Source organism: Leptopilina boulardi, unplaced genomic scaffold (assembly GCF_019393585.1).
Source record: "Leptopilina boulardi isolate dan_hultmark-lab unplaced genomic scaffold, ZJU_Lbou_2.1 LbouV2_285, whole genome shotgun sequence".
In the NCBI taxonomy this organism is placed as follows: Eukaryota; Metazoa; Arthropoda; class Insecta; order Hymenoptera; family Figitidae; genus Leptopilina; species Leptopilina boulardi.
This window is the reverse complement of record NW_026137846.1, coordinates 231,462-257,587: the sequence shown is the minus strand read 5'-3', so window position 1 is coordinate 257,587 and position 26,126 is coordinate 231,462. Positions and strand designations below refer to the sequence as shown.

Here is a 26,126-nt window from a genome sequence, read left to right as displayed (position 1 = left end):
TATTTGCTTTAATTCGGAGGGGCTGATGCTTAATATGAGATCGGCCTTCGCTTTTTGGTCTGCTTTTATCCACGCTTTTTGGCTGGCTTCGGATCGAATTGTGTTCGAGCATCACCTTCTCCAGTGATTTCAGGATGCGGTGTTTCCCCGGATACGTAAGTCCAAGCGTCGTTTTCTATTAAAAGCGCTTCTGCTTGTATTCTCCAGGTATCATAATTATCGCGAGACAACATTTCGAGACGTAAGGAATTCGTTTTGATGCAGTTTGCCATTTTTAAGTTGTGCACTTACTTTCGCGTTTTTAGTCTATCGTTTCAACGGAGAAAATAAAAGCTTTATACTGAACTACGATATTTATCGCGAGTCTGGGCCCATAACCTGTTAGCGAAGATTATACGCAATGGCCAGAAAATGAATAAAAAGGTTTAAAGAGTAATTGTGATTTATTTGAGATAAACATTACTGATCGTTAGCGAAGCTAGCAGGGAACTAACTTGAAATAGAAATAAAGAATGTAGTTAAATGTGAACGATATAAAGTAACATCTATGATGCCATGCCGCATTAAAAAAAAAAATTTTTAAAGCAGTGTTCAACTCGAAATGTTTTAAATCAGTCAATTGAATTGGAGAAATTTATTGCTTCCTCCACGAGGAAGCAAAATGATTATGAAATAAACATAAAGGACCCCCTCTTTGTTTCTTGATACTTTATAAGTAGTAGGTTTGTCATTGATGCGTCTCCCTACTGTACTTCTAAGCAAAGTCACCTCTTACATTGAAATAACAATTTTTACTCAATATTCGCTTTCGAAATAAATGTTCTCATAATGAGAACAGGAAAAAAGTTTGTGCCCCATGTGGTAAAAAATAACAAATTATGTTAGGATCAATTATAACACAGGCACACAAAATAAAAAAAGATGTCTGTTTCTTCAACTAGACATACCATTCCTATAGTATTTTGGCCCACTGAAAACGAATATGAAGTCAGATTTGGTCCATCACCCTCTGATTTTTTTCAAATCGAAAAAACCCACCCTCAACCGGACAAATTCAAACTAAGGGGATAAAAAAATAATTTTATTTGTACTTGCTTTCGATTTTTCTTCCAACGAAATAGCTAAGTTTGAATTTGTACGATTAAGGGTGGTTTTTTTCGTTTCAAAAAAAATCTGAGGGTGCTGGATCAGTTCTGATTTTATTTTTGTGTTAGTGGTGCAAAAAACGTAGGTGTAAGGTTCTGTTTATTAAAAAAATCTGTTATTTAATTTTTTTATCCCCTAAGTTTGAATTTGTCCGGTTAAGGGTGGTTTTTTTTTAATTAAAAAAAATCAGAGGGTGATGGAGCAATTCTGACTTCATATTCGTATTCAGCGGACCAAAATACTATAGGAATGGTAGGTCTAGTTCAAGAAACAAACAAATTTTTTTTGTGTGCCTGTGTAATCTATTCTTTAATCGAAGGATTAAAAAAATTTATTTTTCACAAAATGGCAGCCACTCAAACTCAACTAGTCGATTTTCATTAAAAAATACGTTTTTTTCTGCTGTAAAAGATAGAGTTTTGCATTAAAAATATCCTTCGATTAAAGACTCAATTGCAAAATGTTGTTTCGTGAAAAAAGAGTTTAAAGTTTCAACTTACTTTTTTACCAAAATTATCATTTTTTTTCCTGGTCTACTGAGTACAACAGGGGAAAACCCCGATAGGCACCAGGTGTTTTGGAAACCGGTCCTCGAACGACCTGACGTGCTTCTCCCATTGAGACTGTATGTCTCTCTCAGTTTTTGAAATATTGAGTTAAAATTTTACAGATATGTTCCTGAAACTATAAACTTTGAAAAAATGCAAAAAAAATCGTTTTTTGAAAGTCACAAGTGTATTGCCCCCTTAATGATAGAACGTCCAAGCGCCCGTCCTGCCGGAAGGCTTTTTTGGATGGCCCTATATATATGAGGGTGGTAAAAAGGGAACTCAAAATTTTTTTCTGTCACCCTTTCTTATTAAAGTAGACGTAAAAACGAAAAAATTCATGCGTTAGACTTTAAAAAAAAAATAATATTAAACCATGTTTCGAAGCCTTCAAACTTTGCATGTTTGCAACAAGCCAAAAAAACAGTTTTTCGTAAATTCACTGTAAAATCTACAAAAACCAATATTTTTCGGTCTAACTACTCCCATTTTCTTCTGAAGCCTTCAAAGAATAAAATGTGATAGTTTATTTTTAAAAAAATTCAGTTTAAATATTTTTTTGGATTCGTCAAAAAAACCCTATAAAAACGTCCTTTTTCTTTGAATTCCCTAGCCTAGGGATTTTAATTTATGAACTTTATGTTTACATGCGCTAAAAGCTTGTGTTTTTACCTTTCCAACGATATATTTTACTTTTGGATTATCTGAATCCATGTTAATTTTATAAAGCGATTTCGGAGGGACTCACGTGAGTCTTTTTCATCTTGCCGGAAGGCTGTTGGACGTTCTATCATTAAAGTGTATTTTACGTTACTTGTGCCTAATTAATTTAATTTGACTTTCCTTCCTCATTTGAAACTTCCGTCAATTTCAAAAAGGTACCTTAAATTCAATTCATACTTGCTACACCCAGGCCATATTAACATCCGGCTTTTTATTCCTCAAATATAAGTACCTTAAAGTACCGTAAAACGGGGTTATTTCGCTCAGTGCGGGTAAAGTCGCTCACCCATTTTTTTGCTTTAAATTTGATTTAAACTAAAATTTAGTATTTCTATTAACAAATTTAACATTTTTACCTGGTAATAAAGGTATTAAACTTTATTTTAAAGCTGAAATAAAGCATAAAAGTGGGTGAGCGAATTTACCCGCAATGAGCGAAATAACCCCGTTTTACGGTAAGGGAAACGGGTTTATATAAACATTTTTTAATAATTCAATTATGTAATTACCTTTTACGTACCATTGCATTACGCTGGGTTAATTACACAGGTTTACAAATTTAAAACTTTTTTTGCCAATCGAACGAAACATTCTTTTTAGATTAATAGGTGTTTTTTGAGTAAGAAAAACATATTTTGGATTTTTTTCTTTCGGGAAATTTTGCTGAATCTAAAAAAACACATTTTCTAGGTTCTAGCACAATCGGATGAAAAATAAAAATTCTACACTAGATTTAGTGAACAAAACTATATTTTTTTGTATTAAAAAATCCAATTCTTTAATAAAAATTTATATATTTTTAATTATCATGTGATAACGGTCCACAAATTTAATCTACATTGTAATTATAGAAATAAAAAAGAAAAAAGATTTACAAAACACAGTTTTTTGCAATAAATTATTATAAACAATTAGCAAAAAATAGTACGATACAGCCCATGTTCTAAAAATTGCAAAAACATCAAAACTAACTAATCGATTCATAGCATAAAGTGTAAAAGTGTACACTTTATACGGCAACGAAAAAAACCTATTAAACTCTCCATTCAATTATCTCCACAATATATACAGAGTATTCAAAAAGTATGGAAACTTGCAAATATCTCGAAAAGTACGCATCTTCGTGATACTTCTTTTTTCACTGTTGGGTCCCGGGCCCAATGTTTTAGTTTCAAAAATGTGGATCTTTTTGTTGGGAACAAATTTTGTGTTAAACATTTTTCACGGAAATGCGTATTTTTCGAGATATTTGCAAGATTCTTTACTTTTTGAACACCCTACACTTCATTTTCCTCTATTTCTTTATTTATTCACCTAAATCATAGTTTCCATGTACCTTTCACGTTTCTGTTTTCTTCCAACTTTTCGACCTCTTCTCTTTTCATCTTCCACTTATTCGCCAATCCAACTTTGACCACACTTCCTGTATCTTTTTATTCAACACGTTTTATTTTATCCATCCAAACATATACCCTAATTCCTTCCCGTCTTATTCTCATCAATCTATACCAGATCTAATTTTATAATAAATTATTATGAAAGATTTTAGTGTTTACTTACAGCTTATAAGGTCAAAACCTTTTTTGTCATCAGGTACCACTTTTATCTGGCATGTTAATAAATTTACTCTAGTTGGAGGTTTATTTTCGTCTGCATGACAGATGTCTAAAAAGCCCTCTGCTTGAATGGCACACCTTCTTTTCTGCCAAACTCGTCTCATTTTTCCATCACTTTTTTTTAAAAGATGTCCTGAACGAGTAACTCCATGTTGTTTATCGCCTTGAAGTTGATGTAAAGAATACCCCAGATTTGCATTAGCATTTAACTGAAAGTAAAATTAATAATAATTATTTGTAAGATTAAAATTAATAACACAGGACCACAACAATTTTTTTTCGACTCAGTGAACAGGAATATGTAATCCTAAAACATTTTTGGCTGCTGAATCCGAATCTTTTTCCCGTATATCTCCATCACGTCAGGTAATTGCAAGGATGTTCTACGTCAACCGAGACTAGGCTGCTTCCAAAAATCTATTGAATCGTTTTTAATGATAAGGCGCTCAAAGTAAGACGTTGTATATAAGTGAAAAATACAATTACAACAATCAAATTGTTATTTAAAATAAAAAGCAGACGACAAATAGCTTGTAAGTACAGTGCCGCTCAGCAGATTTTGCCCACCTTTGAGAATTTTACGCTTGGCGAAAAGTTTTATATTTCGGTTGCTAATAAAGATATAATAATGAGTGAGGACTTTTTTGAAAGCTTATATCTTCTACTTTTATGATATCTAAAACAGACATTAAAAAAATTTTTTTTTTATTGTTTAATTGCTCAAAATAAAAATCCAAAATTTCCGGTTTTTTTTGTAATTTTAAAATCGCTGCAGTTTTTAAACCAGTCATCACATTTTAATCGTTGATAAGCCATTTGAAAGCTAATTTTATCACCTTTAAAATCATTCCTTGTAAACTTTAATACGATAATTTGTAACAAAGATATGGACAATTGTTTAAAAAAACTGCACTTTTTTCAACTAGTCATAACTCAAGAACGATTGATTTTTGAAAAAAATTGTTGAGAAGAAAAATGTGCCTGTTTATGTATAAAATTAGAAAAAAAATATTTAGACATAAAAAAAAATTTTTTTTTTTTTTTGACATATTTTGATTTTTTTGAAAATCAGCACTTTTTGTAATTAGTAATAAGTCGAGAACGGTTAGCTTTAGAAAAAAATTTTCAAGATAAAAAATGCCTATTTTTATGTATAGAATTAGAAAAAAAATATTTCGAATTAAAAAAAAAAATTTTTTTTTACATATTTTGAGTTTTTTTTGAAAAACAAAATTTTTTAAATTACTAATAAGTCGAGAACGGTTAGCTTTTGAAAAAAATTCTTAATATAATATTTTTTATATTAAGAATTTTTTCAAAAGCTAACCGTTCTCGACTTATTAGTAATTTAAAAAATTTTGTTTTTCAAAAAAACTCAAAATATGTAAAAAAAAATTTTTTTTCTAATTTTATACATAAAAAGGCACATTTTTCTTCTGAACAATTTTTTTCAAAAATCAATCGTTCTTGAGTTATGACTAGTTGAAAAAAAGTGCAGTTTTTTTAAACAATTGTCCATATCTTTGTTACAAATTATCGTATTAAAGTTTACAAGGAATGATTTTAAAGGTGATAAAATTAGCTTTCAAATGGCTTATCAACGATTAAAATGTGATGACTTGTTTAAAAACTGCAGCGATTTTAAAATTACAAAAAAAACCGGAAATTTTGGATTTTTATTTTGAGCAATTAAACAATAAAAAAAAATTTTTTTTAATGTCTGTTTTAGATATCATAAAAGTAGAAGATATAAGCTTTCAAAAAAGTCCTCACTCATTATTATATCTTTATTAGCAACCGAAATATAAAACTTTTCGCCAAGCGTAAAATTCTCAAAGGTGGGCAAAATCTGCTGAGCGGCACTGTAAGTACTACTAAGATTTGAATATCTCTAACGGAAGATATAAGAACATAAAGTCAAACGAAAACAAAAATTTTAAATGAACTGATAAGGAATTCGATGTCAGTTTTCAAAAATTCAAAATAGCTGGTTCAAAACGGCCGATAGAATACAATATGTTAATAAAATTTGTTAAACTGAGTATTTGGAAATCTCTCTACTTTAATAGTGTTCTGATTAACGTTTAACTTATAATCTTTTATCAGCAATCGGAACGAAAGTGTGTTCACTTTGGATTTTTCTAACACTAGGAGCATGATAAAATCTTTTTGAAAGACGTTTTTGCTCCCTATTGTATTGTCTTTGACTATATATCGCTCGTTTCGTAGAAAAAAAGGACACGTCGAAAAAAATTTTTTTTCGAAAATGTTCTGTTGGTATTAGCACTGCTATTGAAGTTGACATTTAAATAATTACACAGGACCACAAAAATTTTTTTTTACTCTCACGGAACCGGAGTATGTAATCCTAAAACATTTTTGGTCGCTGAATTCAAATTCGTTGTCCGTTTGTCTCCATCACGTCAGGATTTTTTTTAATAACAAATTTTTGATTATTTAAACAAATTTCTTAAAATTTACTTTATAAAACCGATTCTTTCAAGCAAATGCAATTAGGATACAAATTTTTAGTGTATATTTGATAGATTTAATAACACATAAATTGTGTACATTATTTTACCCTTAAGGAATTTTAAAAACACTCTTAAAAACAACCCTTAATGCAAAAACTAACCTATCTCTGGGCGGTAAATTTCTTAAACTTCAAAAATTACAAATATATATATATATATTTATACTTTATTTTACAATCGAAAATTTTGACCCCAAACCACCCCTAAAAAGCACCCTGTTTTGCAAATATCAACCTTCATACATAAGTACTAATTTTTATAATTTCAATATTTCTTCTGATGACTTGTTTAAAATGAAGCCTTTCGCTAAATGCAATTAATATTACTCCCAATAAATATAAGCGAAAACCAACCCTTCTCAACCCCCCCCCATAAAAAAACGTCATCCCTTTAGCTCAAAAATTGAAAAAAACTCTTGCTAAGTTTTTTAGCATCCAGATTGTAGTAGAAATAGTTTGTGATACTTTTGTCGGATTTTTATGTAAAACATTTTTTTGTAAATATAAAACTTTTAAAAAGTAATAGTTTAAACGACCTAATGCATATTAGAAAGTTATTTCAACGTTTTAAAAAGATATGATTTTAGTTTTACTTTAATTTGAAAATTGTTATAAAAATAAATTTTAATTAATAATAATATTGTAAAAGTAATAAAGTTAAAGAAAAATTTTTAGGGGAAAAAATTTTGTTTTTGCTTCAGGCACTAAAATTTATTAACCTCTAGAGGGCCGGGGTGGCCACTATAGTGGCTAAAGACATAATTTATTTTAAATATCATAAAACATGTAGCTCTAAGGATTTTCAGTTACTGAGACTGATTTCAAATTAACAATTATAAAATTCAAAATGGCGGACATAAAATGGCGGACAACCATTCATAGTATAATAACCAAAGTATGATAAAAGTGATTACCATAATTTCAAAGTTTCTGCAACTAATTTAGAAATTTGTAATATGTTTAGAAAGCATAGGAAATATTCTTAGATACACTCCATGTAAATTTATAGCGTTTATGGTTACAACCATACATTGTAGAATAACCAAAGTATGATAAAAGTAATTATATTTTATTTAGAATGATTCGAAGCGTTTTAGAAATTTATATAGGTATAGAATAAAAAGGAAAAATTCTAAGATACATTCCAAGAGACTCTATGGTTTTTATGGTTACAACCATACACTGTACAATATTCCAAGTATGATACATATAATTATATTCGAATTATAATGATCCGAAGTGCTTTAGAATTCTTTTGTAGGTACAGAATGCAAAAAAAATATTCTCAGATACACTCCAACGAAATCTATGGTGTTTATGGTTGCAACCATACATAGTACAATAACCAAAGTATGATACAAATAATTATTTTCGTTTTAGAGTGCTTCCAAGCGCTTTAGAACATTTTTATAGGTACAGAATGCACAGCAAATATTTTTAGATTCATTGGATGTAAATCTATGGTGTTTATGGTTACAACCATACACCGTACAATAGTCCAATTGTGATACAAGTGATCATTTTCAATTTAGACTGATTCCAATTATTATAGAGTTTTTTCACAGTTACAAAATAAACAGGAAATAAACTCAGATACATTCCAAACTAATCTATGGTGTTTACGGTTGCAACCATACATTGTACCATAGTCCAAATATGATACAAATGATAATATTCGAATTACAATAATTCTAAGTGCTTTAGAATTCTTTTGTAGGTACAGAATGCATAAAAAATATTCTCAGATACTCTCCAACGAAATCTATGGTGTTTATGGTTACAACCATACATTGTACAATAGACAAAGGAATACACAAATAATTATTTTTGATTTAGAGTGATTCCAAGCGCTTTAGAACATTTTTATAGGTACAGAATGCACAGCAAATATTTTTAGATTCATTGGATGTAAATCTATGGTGTTTATGGTTACAACCATACACCGTACAATAGTCAAAGTGTGATAAAAGTGATCACTTGCAATTTAGACTGATTCTACGTACTATCGAATTTTTTATAGGAACACAATAAACAGGAAATAATCTCAGATACTTTCCAAAATAATCTATGGTGTTTATGGTTACAACCATACACTGTACAATATTCCAAGTATGATACATATAATTATATTCGAATTATAATGATCCGAAGTGCTTTAGAATTCTTTTGTAGGTACAGAATGCAAAAAAAATATTCTCAGATACACTCCAACGAAATCTATGGTGTTTATGGTTGCAACCATACATAGTACAATAACCAAAGTATGATACAAATAATTATTTTCGTTTTAGAGTGCTTCCAAGCGCTTTAGAACATTTTTATAGGTACAGAATGCACAGCAAATATTTTTAGATTCATTGGATGTAAATCTATGGTGTTTATGGTTACAACCATACACCGTACAATAGTCCAATTGTGATACAAGTGATCATTTTCAATTTAGACTGATTCCAATTATTATAGAGTTTTTTCACAGTTACAAAATAAACAGGAAATAAACTCAGATACATTCCAAACTAATCTATGGTGTTTACGGTTGCAACCATACATTGTACCATAGTCCAAATATGATACAAATGATAATATTCGAATTACAATAATTCTAAGTGCTTTAGAATTCTTTTGTAGGTACAGAATGCATAAAAAATATTCTCAGATACTCTCCAACGAAATCTATGGTGTTTATGGTTACAACCATACATTGTACAATAGACAAAGGAATACATAAATAATTATTTTTGATTTAGAGTGATTCCAAGCGCTTTAGAACATTTTTATAGGTACAGAATGCACAGCAAATATTTTTAGATTCATTGGATGTAAATCTATGGTGTTTATGGTTACAACCATACACCGTACAATAGTCAAAGTGTGATAAAAGTGATCACTTGCAATTTAGACTGATTCTACGTACTATCGAATTTTTTATAGGAACACAATAAACAGGAAATAATCTCAGATACATTCCAAAATAATCTATGGTGTTTATGGTTGCAACCATACATAGTACAATAGTCCAACTATGATGCATATGATTTTATTCGAATTACAATGATTCTAAGTGCTTTAGAATTCTTTTGTAGGTACAGAATGCATAAAAAATATTCTCAGATACACTCCAACGAAATCTACGGTGTTTATGGTTACAACCATACATAGTACAATAGACAAAGTATTATACAAATAATTATTTTCGGTTTAGAGTGATTCCAAATCCTTTAGAATTTTTAAAATATGTGGGGAATGCGTAGAGATTATTCTCAGATACTTTTTGCGTGTATATATTGTGCTGATAGTGGCAACCATGTTTTTTACAATAACCCAATTATGATACAACTGAATCTTTTCGATTTAGAATAATGCCAAGTTCTTCAGAATATTTTTTTAGTATCAGAATGAAGTGGAAATAGTTTTAGAAACGTTTCAATCGAATGAATGTTGTTTATGGTAACAACCATACATTGTACAATAGCTCAATTATGAAACAAGTGATTATTTTCGATTTAGAGTGACTCTAGGTGATTAGAATTTTATATATGCCTAGATAGCATTGGAAATATTCTTAGATACGTCTGAAGGGAATCAAAGTTGTATATGGTACTTCTGTTTGATAGTATTAGGCTTTTCGTCCCTCTTATATTTATGTGGAACCGTTTTGTTTCTGAAATGTGTTTTATTATTTTTATCTTACAAAAGTTGTTGTATCTTGAATCGTGTAAGTTTGATAACCGCAAGCTTTAGGAAATCTAATGACAGAAGTTTTGAAATTATTGGCATATACTTGATGGCGGACGAATTTCTGAAATGTTGATCATATTTTTCAGAATCTCATAACTTTCCTTTGGCATTACCCGGGACTAACGACGTGGACGTAGAAAGTTATGTAGCCCCATATTTTTTTTGTTTTTTTTTGTATTTTTTAATGATTTTTAAATAAAAATAAATTAATAAATGATTAAATAAAAAAGAGGAATTAAAAAATGCATGCTTTCGAAGAAGAGTTAGTTACTCGAGTACCTCTTTTGTATGATACTCTTCGAAGCACGGAGTAACGCATAATGCAGTTTTACAAGTTGAACAGTTATATTTAGTTATTCGTCTAATTTTTCTAATAGAGCACAAATAGCAGCGTCGATTAGTATCACCTAAAGCAGGAAAATGACGTCCTATCAGTCGAGAGTGTCCAGAAAGTCGAGGTATGGTGACGTTGCGATTTGTTTCCAGAATTGATCTAACAATTTGCAATCGAAATTCTGGAAATGACATGTAGGGATTATTCATTTTATACAAAGCATGAGCAGCAGTGAGTAACAAATCCATCAAATGAAAGGCTACCTTGCGGTACCATTTCATTGTCTTTCGGATAGATTCTGTCAATGCCAACTGCCTGTCAATGTTGTCAATGCCACCCATATTCGTAATCAACAACGCAACTTGGTTTTACAATATCTTCGTTGGTACGATAGTTTTTTTTCCCAGTCGCACAGAAATGAAGTTCGTGAACTGTGGTAATCATGTAGACTTCTTTTTTGTCCATCCATTTGATGAAAAGCCAGCTAAGAGTATGGGCAGCCTCTACTTCACCCCGATTTAGTTTTTTTTGCAATTTGGGTAAACCTTTTCGATTTGCCTTGACCGTTCCGCAGAGTCCCGTATCGCGATTGTGCAAGAATTCTGCCAACATAGGGGATGAATACCAGTTGTCTACATACACAACATGGCCTTTATGAAAATACGGTTTCAAGAAATGAGCAACAATGTCACCAGTAACTTTTATAAACACAGTTGATAAACATCGTACGTAAAATTTATACAGTTTTACTAAAAAAAAATTAAAAAACACTTGAAAAGCTGCACTCCTAGACATTAAACTGTTTTACTACAAGAACTGTACATAGACAGTTGAGAAACGGAGTTCTTAGATATTCAACTGCTTTACTAGCTGTAAGTAAAATACTGTTGAAAACCTCTCCAGCAGTATGTGAATTGTTTTTTTCTATGAAAACTTAATTGTTTGCTGATTTGCTTTTGTACTTTTTTAAAATTCTAGACAACTCTTCCTCGTTATACAATTGTGTACAATTATTGTTGAATTATTTGATATTTATTTTTATCACATGTTGAAGTATGGAGGAGCGGGGGAATTGGAGCAGTGGTGAATCTGAACCAGAAGAAATAGATGCTGCTAATTTTGACATAACGGATTTGAATTTCGAAGATCCCGATTATTGGTCTGCTTCAGATGTTTTTCATGATACTCATTTCTATCCATCTATCAAAGATTTTATTGGGACATCAAAAATTTCAGATAACATTACTTTGACAGGTAATAACCCGGTTGATTACTTTGAGTGGTTTTTTGATAAACCTTTGCTTCAAGAGATAGTAACAGAAACAAATCGTTATGAAACTCAAAATCCTGAATGCCATCGTACCAAAATGAAAGATTGGACACCTCTGACAGTGGAGGAATTACGAAAATTTTTTGCCCTCACAATTTTAATGGGACACGTTCGAAAAGGAAACCTTAAAGATTATTGGAGTATTGATACTTTGATATCAACTCCAATATTCAGAGAAGTGATGACCAGAAATCGATATTTACAAATTTTGAAATATTTACATTTTCAAAATAATGAAGATGTCTCAGACCATCCTCTAAAAAAAGTGAAACCACTTGTGGATTATCTTCAAGGTAAGTTTGCAAATACAATCATTCCGGGAAAAAATTTGTGTATTGATGAGAGTCTCCTGTTGTGGAAAGGTAGACTGAGATTCAAGCAATATCTGCCATTGAAAAGGAATCGTTTCGGAATAAAAATTTTTGAATTAGTAGATTGTCAAACAGGTTTCATACTGAATTTCATCATATATACAGACGCAAATATTGATTATAATAAGTTTGGCTTGGGAATTACTGGTGACATTGTTGCTCATTTCTTGAAACCGTATTTTCATAAAGGCCATGTTGTGTATGTAGACAACTGGTATTCATCCCCTATGTTGGCAGAATTCTTGCACAATCGCGATACGGGACTCTGCGGAACGGTCAAGGCAAATCGAAAAGGTTTACCCAAATTGCAAAAAAAACTAAATCGGGGTGAAGTAGAGGCTGCCCATACTCTTAGCTGGCTTTTCATCAAATGGATGGACAAAAAAGAAGTCTACATGATTACCACAGTTCACGAACTTCATTTCTGTGCGACTGGGAAAAAAAACTATCGTACCAACGAAGATATTGTAAAACCAAGTTGCGTTGTTGATTACAATAAGAATATGGGTGGCATTGACAACATTGACAGGCAGTTGGCATTGACAGAATCTATCCGAAAGACAATGAAATGGTACCGCAAGGTAGCCTTTCATTTGATGGATTTGTCACTCACTGCTGCTCATGCTTTGTATAAAATGAATAATCCCTACATGTCATTTCCAGAATTTCGATTGCAAATTGTTAGATCAATTCTGGAAACAAATCGCAACGTCACCATACCTCGACTTTCTGGACACTCTCGACTGATAGGACGTCATTTTCCTGCTTTAGGTGATACTAATCGACGCTGCTATTTGTGCTCTATTAGAAAAATTAGACGAATAACTAAATATAACTGTTCAACTTGTAAAACTGCATTATGCGTTACTCCGTGCTTCGAAGAGTATCATACAAAAGAGGTACTCGAGTAACTAACTCTTCTTCGAAAGCATGCATTTTTTAATTCCTCTTTTTTATTTAATCATTTATTAATTTATTTTTATTTAAAAATCATTAAAAAATACAAAAAAAAACAAAAAAAATATGGGGCTACATAACTTTCTACGTCCACGTCGTTAGTCCCGGGTAATGCCAAAGGAAAGTTATGAGATTCTGAAAAATATGATCAACATTTCAGAAATTCGTCCGCCATCAAGTATATGCCAATAATTTCAAAACTTCTGTCATTAGATTTCCTAAAGCTTGCGGTTATCAAACTTACACGATTCAAGATACAACAACTTTTGTAAGATAAAAATAATAAAACACATTTCAGAAACAAAACGGTTCCACATAAATATAAGAGGGACGAAAAGCCTAATACTATCAAACAGAAGTACCATATACAACTTTGATTCCCTTCAGACGTATCTAAGAATATTTCCAATGCTATCTAGGCATATATAAAATTCTAATCACCTAGAGTCACTCTAAATCGAAAATAATCACTTGTTTCATAATTGAGCTATTGTACAATGTATGGTTGTTACCATAAACAACATTCATTCGATTGAAACGTTTCTAAAACTATTTCCACTTCATTCTGATACTAAAAAAATATTCTGAAGAACTTGGCATTATTCTAAATCGAAAAGATTCAGTTGTATCATAATTGGGTTATTGTAAAAAACATGGTTGCCACTATCAGCACAATATATACACGCAAAAAGTATCTGAGAATAATCTCTACGCATTCCCCACATATTTTAAAAATTCTAAAGGATTTGGAATCACTCTAAATCGAAAATAATTATTTGTATAATACTTTGTCTATTGTACTATGTATGGTTGTAACCATAAACACCGTAGATTTCGTTGGAGTGTATCTGAGAATATTTTTTATGCATTCTGTACCTACAAAAGAATTCTAAAGCACTTAGAATCATTGTAATTCGAATAAAATCATATGCATCATAGTTGGACTATTGTACTATGTATGGTTGCAACCATAAACACCATAGATTATTTTGGAATGTATCTGAGATTATTTCCTGTTTATTGTGTTCCTATAAAAAATTCGATAGTACGTAGAATCAGTCTAAATTGCAAGTGATCACTTTTATCACACTTTGACTATTGTACGGTGTATAGTTGTAACCATAAACACCATAGATTTACATCCAATGAATCTAAAAATATTTGCTGTGCATTCTGTACCTATAAAAATGTTCTAAAGCGCTTGGAATCACTCTAAATCAAAAATAATTATTTGTGTATTCCTTTGTCTATTGTACAATGTATGGTTGTAACCATAAACACCATAGATTTCGTTGGAGAGTATCTGAGAATATTTTTTATGCATTCTGTACCTACAAAAGAATTCTAAAGCACTTAGAATTATTGTAATTCGAATATTATCATTTGTATCATATTTGGACTATGGTACAATGTATGGTTGCAACCGTAAACACCATAGATTAGTTTGGAATGTATCTGAGTTTATTTCCTGTTTATTTTGTAACTGTGAAAAAACTCTATAATAATTGGAATCAGTCTAAATTGAAAATGATCACTTGTATCACAATTGGACTATTGTACGGTGTATGGTTGTAACCATAAACACCATAGATTTACATCCAATGAATCTAAAAATATTTGCTGTGCATTCTGTACCTATAAAAATGTTCTAAAGCGCTTGGAAGCACTCTAAAACGAAAATAATTATTTGTATCATACTTTGGTTATTGTACTATGTATGGTTGCAACCATAAACACCATAGATTTCGTTGGAGTGTATCTGAGAATATTTTTTTTGCATTCTGTACCTACAAAAGAATTCTAAAGCACTTCGGATCATTATAATTCGAATATAATTATATGTATCATACTTGGAATATTGTACAGTGTATGGTTGTAACCATAAAAACCATAGAGTCTCTTGGAATGTATCTTAGAATTTTTCCTTTTTATTCTATACCTATATAAATTTCTAAAACGCTTCGAATCATTCTAAATAAAATATAATTACTTTTATCATACTTTGGTTATTCTACAATGTATGGTTGTAACCATAAACGCTATAAATTTACATGGAGTGTATCTAAGAATATTTCCTATGCTTTCTAAACATATTACAAATTTCTAAATTAGTTGCAGAAACTTTGAAATTATGGTAATCACTTTTATCATACTTTGGTTATTATACTATGAATGGTTGTCCGCCATTTTATGTCCGCCATTTTGAATTTTATAATTGTTAATTTGAAATCAGTCTCAGTAACTGAAAATCCTTAGAGCTACATGTTTTATGATATTTAAAATAAATTATGTCTTTAGCCACTATAGTGGCCACCCCGGCCCTCTAGAGGTTAAGTATGGCTAAGTATGTGCAAGTTATAGCCCGATCCGATCAACTTTTTTTTCACTTAGTACGCTACAGGAATTTTACCCCATATATAATTTACAAAATAGTTAGTTTTTACTATGTATAAATTAATATTATTTAGATTTATTCTTTTAAAATGCATTTAATAGAGACACTTAATTAGAAATAATTGTTGATTTAATCAAAGTGAAAATGATGTATAATACAAATAATTAATATTACTTTTAATACAGAAATTCAATAGTTAATAATACAAATGAACACAGTCAAATTTCAAATGCAAGCTGTTATACTGCTCTCAATATCATTTTACCAAATTCCGGATGATAATGTTTATTTGTATTATTGACTTTTCATCCTTTTTGGTGCTTAAATTTTTGCAATTTGCGATGGTTGGAGAAGGAAAGTAGGCGTGGCCAAAACGCAGGTTGCAAGACTTTAAGCAGGTAGGGAGATTCACGATTCGCTGCCGACTCGTCCCCGTATATCTGACCGGCAATGGAATTTCGTCCCGGATCTTCCCTTTAGGCTGACTATAATGTCATACTCCGTGGGTATAAAGTATGTCCTTCTTATTATGATAAAGTTAATCCTCCACAATGACGGATCTGCCTGAAATTTCCCCTTCTATCATCCTTTACATTGTCGGGTGCCTACGTCATACCACCCAACTACTTTTCCAGGGCTGTCCCTGTACATATTTTGTTTGGAACATACTGGGAGACTTTTCGTAGGAAAATTTCATAAACATTATTTATTTAAACTGTGACGAAGTAATTCGTCACAAGGTAAGTTTGACTGGGGATGAGTTTCGCGCGTAATGGGGTTTGAGGGATAAGGCAGAGCAGGCGTCCGGGACGTGGCGCCATCACGGCGGCCAACTACGGAACGAGACGGAGACGAAGGGATCGAGAGAAGAGAAATCAATTTGAGAAGTACACAGAGAGCGTGTGTTGAGTCGTCGACATTTTTGCGTTTGTATTTTTGAGTTGTGTTAAGTTGTGTAGAGGAGTGGCGTGTTTTGTGATTGGAGACAATTATTGTTCAATTGTCGGGCGGAGGCTCGATTTATTGTATTAATAAAGTGTTCAAGGAGAGTTGTGTTTATTTTGTGTATTTGGCCATTTTTCCCTTGCCGGCGTCTTCCCGACATCAGCTGAGAGGACAGACCAAAAGGAAATTTGTGAGCCGAATTTGTCGACGTGGGTAAGTCCAATTTTGTTGTGTCGGGTCTCAAGGGTCGTGTCCCTTTTTGCGACTTTCGTTCTCGACAGAATCTCCTCTGAGATTTAATTGATTAATTTTGAGTTTTGGGGTTATTTCGTGATTTTTCTGGTTTGCCAATTCCATTTAAAAATTGGCTGGCGTCTAACAATTATCACGTTGGGTTTTCTTTTGTAACAATTAAAGGGGATTATTAATTAATAACATTAATTAATTAAATAATTTCGTTATAAAAATTGGCGCCCAACGTGGGGCCTCGTTGAGAAACTTTGAGACACGACAAATTTTTTGTGACTTGATTTTTGTGCCATTCTCGACTTAATATTTTCGACAGAAAATATTTTGTTGCTTATTGTAATTTTTTCATGTAATGAATTTATTGTTTCTGCCCTGAAATTTGTAATTTGCGACATGGTTGAGGAGTTGTGTTCGGGCAAATAAAGTGAGAAAATTTCGCGAGTGTTCCCAGGTAAATTTAATATGCATAGCGTCCGCCATAGTCACGTGTAGAAATTTTCAAGAATTAATTTCAGAGACATTTCTCGACCGATTTTGACGAATCGATTTTTCTCGGAATCAGTGAATTTTTCTGGATTTTTGTACGTGATTAAATTTTGAAAAAATTATTTATTATTAATAATTGCTTCCCACGTGGCCGGCGTATTAATTGTGCCATACCATGTGATTCGTCGCGCATGCGTATTACGTGATATCTCGGTGTTTGAATTTGAGACCCATGCTTCTCGACTTGGAAGAAGATAGAAATTTCAAACACTTGTGACTTGCGCAGTAGGGAATCTTGCGACTTGTAAAATTTTCAATGAGTGGAGAAATTGAAAATTTTAAATGAAACGTGTGGAATAAATTTGAGTGTCGATTAGTGTGACTTTTAAAAAAGAGAATTGTTAAATAAACAAAAATTAATCCAGGACCGTATTATTATCGCGACGGTCATCTTTAAAAATTTCTTTAATTATAATTGGAAATTTTAGTGGGTAAAATTTCCTTAACGACAAGTCAAGTAATTGTTGAATTTTCTTTTTGTTTACCAGGGCCGTGTCAACGGACCGACGGGCCCTATCAAAAATTAATTGGCATTTTACGTGAGAATTTTTAATGGGAAAAATTCTCTTAATGACGACCCGGTTATAAAATTGAATTTTACGAGTGACCAGTGCCGTAACTAATAGTGAGCGGGCCCCAAAAATTATAAATTTTATTAAATTTAATTTTTGCGACAGATTAATTTTTGCGACAATTTATTTTTTTTTGCGAAAAGTCAAGTGGTGTTAATTTCAATTTAATTGTCAGGGCCGTACCTGTAAAATTGGCACCCCTATTTCTAGAATTCCAAAATAAGTGAAAAATTTTAGGGAGTAAAATTTTCCTTTGCGACTAGTCAAGCAAGTGTATAAAAATTATTGACCAGGGCCGTGTCAACGGATCGACGGGCCCTTCAAAAAATTAATTTACAATTTTGCGTGAAAATTTTTAAGGGAGAAAAATTTTCTTTGTGGCGACTCGATTATTTAGTGGAATTTCTATTTATTGACCAGTGCCGTATCTAGTAGGGAACGGGCCCCCTTTAAAAAAAAAATTTTTTTTTTGTGTTTTACGACAATTAAATTTTTTTTCGAACGTTCAAGATGGCAGAGGCAATTGAACGAATGCATTTCTACAAAGAAAGAATGCGTCTCTTGTTAACAATTCCACAGGCGAAGGAATTGTGGCAAGTGATTTTAGGAATGCCGGTAGGACAAGTGGTAACGAGCCTGTTGACTAATCAACTATGCATTAGTGGCTCGTTACAAGTTCTGCGCGAACGATTGTTTCGGGCAGAATTGAAACTCGCGCTCCCCCCAGAAACTGACGTGCCCTTTTGCGACGAGTACGATAAGGGGAACTCAGTCAAAGTTTTTCAGTTTGAGGCATTCACGGAAGAGAGTTTATTGCCCAACGTAAATCTTAAAAGAGGAGGCGAGTTTTATCCGAGTAGCGACGAGGAGAAAAATTCACGGTCGATTCGTGACTTGGGATATTTGGGAGACCGACAAAGTAAAGGAGCCATTAGAAAAAGGGGGGGAAGTGAATCATCGCACAGCAGACCAAGTCCGACCACCGATGACTTTCCAACCCCTCCACCGCCCCTTCCACAATCACCACCGGTGATGTCCACAGCGTCGATCCCCACGAATTCCCCACCACGAATGTCAGCCGTTCATTCTATGAACTCTGCGCCAACGACCACCGTGAATTCTGCCCCGTCAATGAGGGTTTCAGCGACGATGTCGCCCGGGGTGATTAGCTTGCTACAGTCTGTAGCCAAGTTTACCCTGAGTCCAGAACTACAACAGCTGATCCGTATTAATAACCATTTAATGGCTAGAATGGGTCAGAATGTGGAGGATAATAGCAATTTCCACCGGCCATCTCAAAATCCAGTAGAATTTGCGACTGGGGAAGGGGATGAAATAACTTCTGTTAATCAGGACCAATCAGGAGGAGAGAGTCCCAACACCATCCCTAACCCAACCCCCCGGACAGTAGGCGAGAACAGGAACAGGAGTGGAGAAGTATGTGACAGTAGGCGCACATACATCAAGAGAGAAAGGGGTTCTGGAGTAAAGAGTGAACCCAGTGAGTTAGGTAGCGACAATAGTAGAATGAGATCGGAAGTTAGCGACGGATTCTCGACTAGGGAAGGGGATCGTCAGAGACGTAGGGATTCCAGCCGAAGACCTACTTCTCGGAATACTCAACGGATTGATGCTAGGAGGACACTCTTTGAAAATTCTTCGACTGACAACGAGACTGACGTTAGCGACAGGACTTAGAGGCGAAGAGACTATCGTGTAGCTTCTCGATTAACTCAAATCAATAGGACTCTTAAAGATTGGGATATTAAGTTCTCGGGTGAAGAGCGAGAAGATCCCGAAGAATTCCTGGAGAGAATAGAAGACTGCCGAGATTGCGCCATGATAAGCGACGAAGATCTCCTCCAAACACTCCCCAGCATTTTTAAGGGTAATGCGAGTAGGTGGTTCCGCACAATTCGTAAAGAAATTAGTTCGTGGAGGTCATTCAAAAAAGCTTTTCGACGAGAGTATTTAACGACCATTGATGACGACGAAGTGATAGACGAGATGAGGAGTAGGACTCAAGCGAAAGGGGAGAAAATATCCTCTTATATAACCAGTTTGCGACTGATAATGGGGCACCTTAGGAAACCATTGTCGACCAGGGAACAGGTTAAAATTGCTTATAAGGGACTTACCCCCACTTATCGGAAACAAGTTGATTCATCGGGGTTAGAATCACTCTCGAAATTAGAGAGAAATTTGCGACAGTTCGAAAAGGTTCAAGATCTCGACGACAGATACGTTCCCCCTCCCCCTAAAGAGAAAATGCGTTTTCCCGCCGCGGCATATAAGGGTGCGAAAAAGGATGAGAAAAAGCCATCTTCCTCTAAAGACACCAAGAAGATAGCGGCTTTAGAAGACGAGTCAGCGACGGGTAGTGAGGTAGAGAAGGTGGTCGACAAGAAGAGTAAGGGGAAAAAGTCGAAGAAGACAAAGAAGACTGATTCTGAGAAAGGGACTACAGAGGTGAATGCAATTAAGCAATCAAGTCCTCAGCCATCCGCGACTCCGATACGGGCTTCTAACCCTACTTTTGCGACAGTGGCCGCTGGGAAAGGCAAGCGCCAATTTCCACCAAAACAAGGAGTTGGAAACACTGGACATACAACACAAATTGCGACGGGCGGGTCGAAGCCATTTGTGGGGGCATGTTTCACATGTCAAATGGTCGGACACAAAGTTTCGGAATGCCCCATGAGGACATGCTTTGTTTGTCAACAGCGTGGTCATTTCGCGGCACAGTGCCCAGCTAGAGTCCAGGTCGAGTCATGCCTTGTTTGTCGATCACCTGGCGTGAATTTCCTTAATTGTCCGAATTGCGTCCAAGTGAGGGCCGCTTTGGGAAACGGACAATGGGGGGCACAGAGCGGGTCTGTACCCCCCTCCAACCCACTGAAGAATCATTAAAACCGATTCTTAACGACGGGGTAGCGACCAGGGTTGGAGAAGGTTCAGGGGAAAAGGAGAGTAAACCAAGAGGGTTAAATTTTTTCCCCATCAACGAGGGTGCATCCTATAGTGGGCAACAGAGTGGGAAGGGACCACTCAAACAGAGTGATGAAAGAATTGGTACTGACGAATTAAATGAAGATAATTCATTTAAATTTGCGACACAGGTACCAAAACGCCAAATGAGTGGAGAGTATTCACACAAATGGAAAATCGTTATTTCTTTCGAATGACCATTGGCGACAAATCTTATGAGGCACTTTTCGACCCTGGAGCGATGATCTCGGTGATTAGCGACAGAGTGGCAGAGCCTTATAAGAGCCGCATCCAGCCTTGCAATACATCGATAAGAAGCGCCATTGGAGGAGTAACTGAGACAGCTGGATTGTTGAATTTGAACATCGAGGTGGATGGCCATTCTCAACCATTTAGCGTCAAGGTCCTTAGTTCAGTAGTACAAGACATAATTTTGGGTGTGGATTTCTGTAAAGCCTGGAATATGGAGGTACAATTGGGAATGGGGTTATGGAGAGTTTTCAATGGCGACTGGCATGTTTTTGGCGTCAAGGATGGGATTGAGAGTGATGAGTCGATCTACGCTGAATGCGCTGGAATCTCTGCGTTGACGGACAAACAAAGAGAGATCATTCAAGAAATGGTGAACCGACTGGTTCTTCCAGAATCTGACGTACTGGGGGTGACAAATCTGACAGAACATCATATAAGGGTTACAGACGAGACACCAGTACAGCATCAACAGAGACGCATGTCACCTATTATGATCACGTGGGCTCAAGGACACATGATTCAACTACATGGGCAAGGCGTGATCGAACCATCAAGTAGCGACTGGAGGAGTGCACCGGTGATTGCCAGAAAAGGGAATGGAGATTTTCGAATGTGTATGGACTATAGGGATGTCAACAAGGTTACCGTCAAGGACGCCTATTTAATTCCGACGATAGACTCCATACTCGACAAGTTGAGGAAGGCGCGATACTTGTCGAAGATCGATTTGAAATTGGCATATCACCAAATTCCAATGGCAGAAGAGAGCAGAAAGTACACGGCCTTTGCCATCCCCGGCTCAGGACTGTGGCAATATCGACGAATGCCATTCGGCTTGACTAACGCGCCGCTGACTTTTCAACGAGTAATTGATGCTCTTTTCGGACCGGAATTTGAACCTCACGTGTTTGGTTATCTCGACGATATAATAATTGTGACAGATACTTTCGACGAACACGTGAAATGGCTGGAGATAGTTTTGAAGAAGCTGGCAGACGCGGGATTTGTGGTTAACCCAGAGAAATGTGAGTTTGGGTGCTCTAGGGTTACCTATTTGGGGTATCTTCTCGACAATGAAGGATTGCGACCAGACCCCGAAAAAACCGAGCCGGTGAGAAACTATCCAGCGCCAAAGAACGTCAAACAACTCCGGAGATTTTTGGGCATGGTGGGGTGGTATTCGAGATTTATCCAAAACGATAGCGAAATCAAGATACCTCTTCTTAAATTGCTCAAGAAGAGTCGAGACTGGGAATGGGGCGAGGAGCAACAAGAGGCTTTCGACAAGTTGAAGGACAAACTTACGACAGCGCCAGTGTTGGCCCGTCCTGACTTTAGTAAGACATTCACCATCCAATGCGATGCGAGTAATTTTGCTATTGGAGCTGTGTTGACTCAGGAGTTTGACGACGGTGAACATCCGGTGATGTATATCAGCCGTGTTCTGACAGGGGCAGAACGGAATTATAGCGTCACGGAGAAGGAGTGTTTAGCGTTGTTGTGGGCGATTAAGAAGTTGCGACCGTATATCGAGGGATACAAGTTTAAGGTGATCACAGATCACAGTGCCCTAAAGTGGCTCAGAAACTTGAAGGACCCGAGTGGTCGACTAGCGAGATGGGCCCTGGAAATGCAGGTGTGGGATTTTGAAATCATTCACAGGAGAGGTGCATTGAACCAAGTCCCGGATGCATTGTCCAGGATGAGTGAGGATGACGAAGAGATGATCGATGCCTTTGATACCATTATGGATCAATGGTATCTTAAGCGACGAGATTTGGTTCGACAATTCCCGGAGCGTTTTCCTGGATGGAAAATTGAGAACGATCATCTTTATCGACATAGGAGTGACCCGTTACTCCTTCCGATTGTTGGCGACGAGGATGGTTGGAAACTGGTGGTACCTGAGGAGTACAGAGAGAGAGTTCTCCACGACGGCCATGGGTTGGCGTCGACAGGTCATTTGGGGGTGGAGAAAACATACAATCGAGTGGCGAGAGAATATTACTGGCAAGGAATCTGAAATGATGTCCATTAGTATGTCACTCGATGTCCCCAGTGCCAGCTTCACAAAGCATCACAAGCTGGACCGGCAGGACTAATGGGACAGAGGATAGTTGAGCGACCTTGGGCTGTAGTGGCAGCGGATACGATGGAGTTTCCACCAAGCAAGAGTAGGTGTAAATATCTTGTCGTGTTTCAAGATCTTTTCTCGAGGTGGGTTGAGGTGAAACCGTTGCGATCAGCTGATGGAAAGTCGGTGGCCAAAGCATTTGAAGAATTGGTCCTCTTTCGCTGGGAAACCCCTGACTTTTTATTAACAGACAATGGGAAGGAGTTCGACAACAAGTTCCTCAAGGAAACGCTTAAGGAATATGGTGTCAAACACATCACTACACCACCCTACCACCCGCAAGCTAATCCTGTGGAGAGGAGTAACCGGACATTGAAGACCATGATTGCGACTTTCATAGGGAATGATCATCGCGACTGGGATCTTCATGTTCACGAGTTTCGCCATGCTATGAACACTGTGACACAGGTGGCGACTAAAACGTCTCCCGCATTTTTGAATTACAGAAGACATCCTCGACCGGTTAAAAGTTTGCGACGGGAGGTAGAACCACGAGATCAGGTTAGGAGAATTGCGCCAGAAGATTGGGTAGACAGGGTGAAAAGGTTGGATGCGTTGCGAGACTTGGTAGCGAAATTTATCGACAAAGAACGTAATCGACAGACCGAGTACTATAACCGTAATCGACGTGAGGGGTTGTTTAATGTGGGTGATTTAGTACTCCGTAAATCACACAAATTGTCGAGTGGTACACGGAATTTCGCGACAAAACTCGCACCGAAATATGAAAGCCCTTTCGAGATTGTGGAAAAACTATCACCGACGGTTTTTGTCTTATGTGATAACGAAAGTCGTCGTATCCCAAAAATTCATGTCTCAGACCTTAAACGATACCTCCCCCAACGAGCTCATTAAATTTTACTAATGATTGTCTTTTTTTTAGATCGAAGGAGGAGTATCGACAAGGGTAGCGAGAGAAGGAGGAGAGGGGATAAACGACAGAGGCCGTATAGGAGAGAGGAAATGTCTCAGCAAGGCGATGCACGACAGGGGAAGGGACGACGAGTTGGTCGTCAGCGATTGAGATCGGCATCAATCCATCGCCCGGAGAACGTTTTTGAACCACCAAGGGACGTTTCAATTCCACCTTCGTTGCTGGATTTTCCAAACCCAGACCCAATGGAGACCGGAGAACTGGGGGCGATCCGTCGCCACTCCTTACCGACTAGGGGAGAGAAGAGTAAAGAGGTTCCCACTATCGAACCGAAGGCCTCATCGTCGACAGAAACTGTGGACAATTACCCACATCGACGCAAGGGGGAGAGTTGGGAGTAATTTGAGGACCGTTTGGCTGTTCTGGAGTTGGAGCGTTTTGTCCAAGACAAGCCACGGCAGACGACGGTGGGTTTGGAGAAGTTGAGGGAGGGCCAGCGAGAAGAGATGGAAAAGAGGAAGAAAGCATTGAGAAAGGAAGATCTCGTTTCTCGTGGTGACGACGATGATGTGATTATTCCGACGAGACCAATCACACCTCCTGGCCCTCCAAACCATGAGAAAAGTTTGCGACCCAGAGAGAAGGAGACAAATAGTGGTAGATATGGACCTCTACCCACTAAAACTACTGGGGTGATGTTTCAGGGGTTGAAACCCATCCCAACGGATCCAACGATTGATCCACCCCCCCGGGTGTGTCAAAATTGTTGGCTGAGGGGCCATCGTCGCCAGCAATGCCCAAAGAAGGTCACGGAGTCCTGTTGTTTCAATTGCGGCAGGAAGTACGTGACCTTGGCGACATGCCCAAGGTGTGCCGAGGCCCATGAAAGGTTCATTCGTGAGAAAAACCGCAATTTATCGACTGGGGTGTGTGGGCGTGTAAGTATGACAAAGGGGGTGGACGCCCGGAAAGAAAAGTCGAGGGAAATAGCTAAGGTTCCGCTTTTAATCGACAGAACCTCTTCTCGACCACCAATTGTCGACAAGGGTCCTGAAGTGGAGTCGGTTCCGGATGCTCCACTACCTTCTGCAGAAGTGGCGCCAGTGGAAGTTCCGGTCGTAGAGTTGCCCCAGGCGATTGCAGATTTGACTCGGGTCATGGCCGGATTACCACCAGAAACCATCAACTTGGCGGTGAAGCAGTTGTTGGAGGAAAGGCGACGTGCCTTCAAATAATATGCTTCCGCTGACCAGCGATTATGCTGTCATCTTTTTCGACATGGGTTTTGGTGTTGTGGTTAGGCGTTACTGCTGGGAGTAGTAACGGCCTAGGGGAGGGGTGTTTGTGACGAAGTAATTCGTCACAAGGTAAGTTTGACTGGGGATGAGTTTCGCGCGTAAGGGGGTTTGAGGGATAAGGCAGAGCAGGCGTCCGGGACGTGGCGCCATCACGGCGGCCAACTACGGAACGAGACGGAGACGAAGGGATCGAGAGAAGAGAAATCAATTTGAGAAGTACACAGAGAGCGTGTGTTGAGTCGTCGACATTTTTGCGTTTGTATTTTTGAGTTGTGTTAAGTTGTGTAGAGGAGTGGCGTGTTTTGTGATTGGAGACAATTATTGTTCAATTGTCGGGCGGAGGCTCGATTTATTGTATTAATAAAGTGGTCAAGGAGAGTTGTGTTTATTTTGTGTATTTGGCCATTTTTCCCTTGCCGGCGTCTTCCCGACATCAGCTGAGAGGACAGACCAAAAGGAAATTTGTGAGCCGAATTTGTCGACGTGGGTAAGTCCAATTTTGTTGTGTCGTGTCTCAAGGGTCGTGTCCCTTTTTGCGACTTTCGTTCTCGACAGAATCTCCTCTGAGATTTAATTG

The 26,126-nt window shown here is 36.3% G+C and overlaps 1 protein-coding gene across 5 annotated transcripts in view; it reads right to left on the bottom strand.

The window, feature by feature from the left end:
* Window positions 1-26,126, bottom strand: part of LOC127282164 (arfGAP with SH3 domain, ANK repeat and PH domain-containing protein) — a 527,240-nt gene that overhangs the window by 269,792 nt on the left and 231,322 nt on the right. For all 5 annotated transcript variants that reach the window (XR_007843154.1, XR_007843155.1, XM_051306275.1 and 2 more), the window contains exon 8: window positions 3,978-4,242. Coding sequence is in view for 3 of the 5 variants with exons in the window: in XM_051306275.1 (XP_051162232.1) it covers window positions 3,978-4,242 (265 nt within the window). In the remaining 2 variants the exon portion in view is untranslated. The remainder of the gene's footprint in view (window positions 1-3,977; window positions 4,243-26,126) is intronic.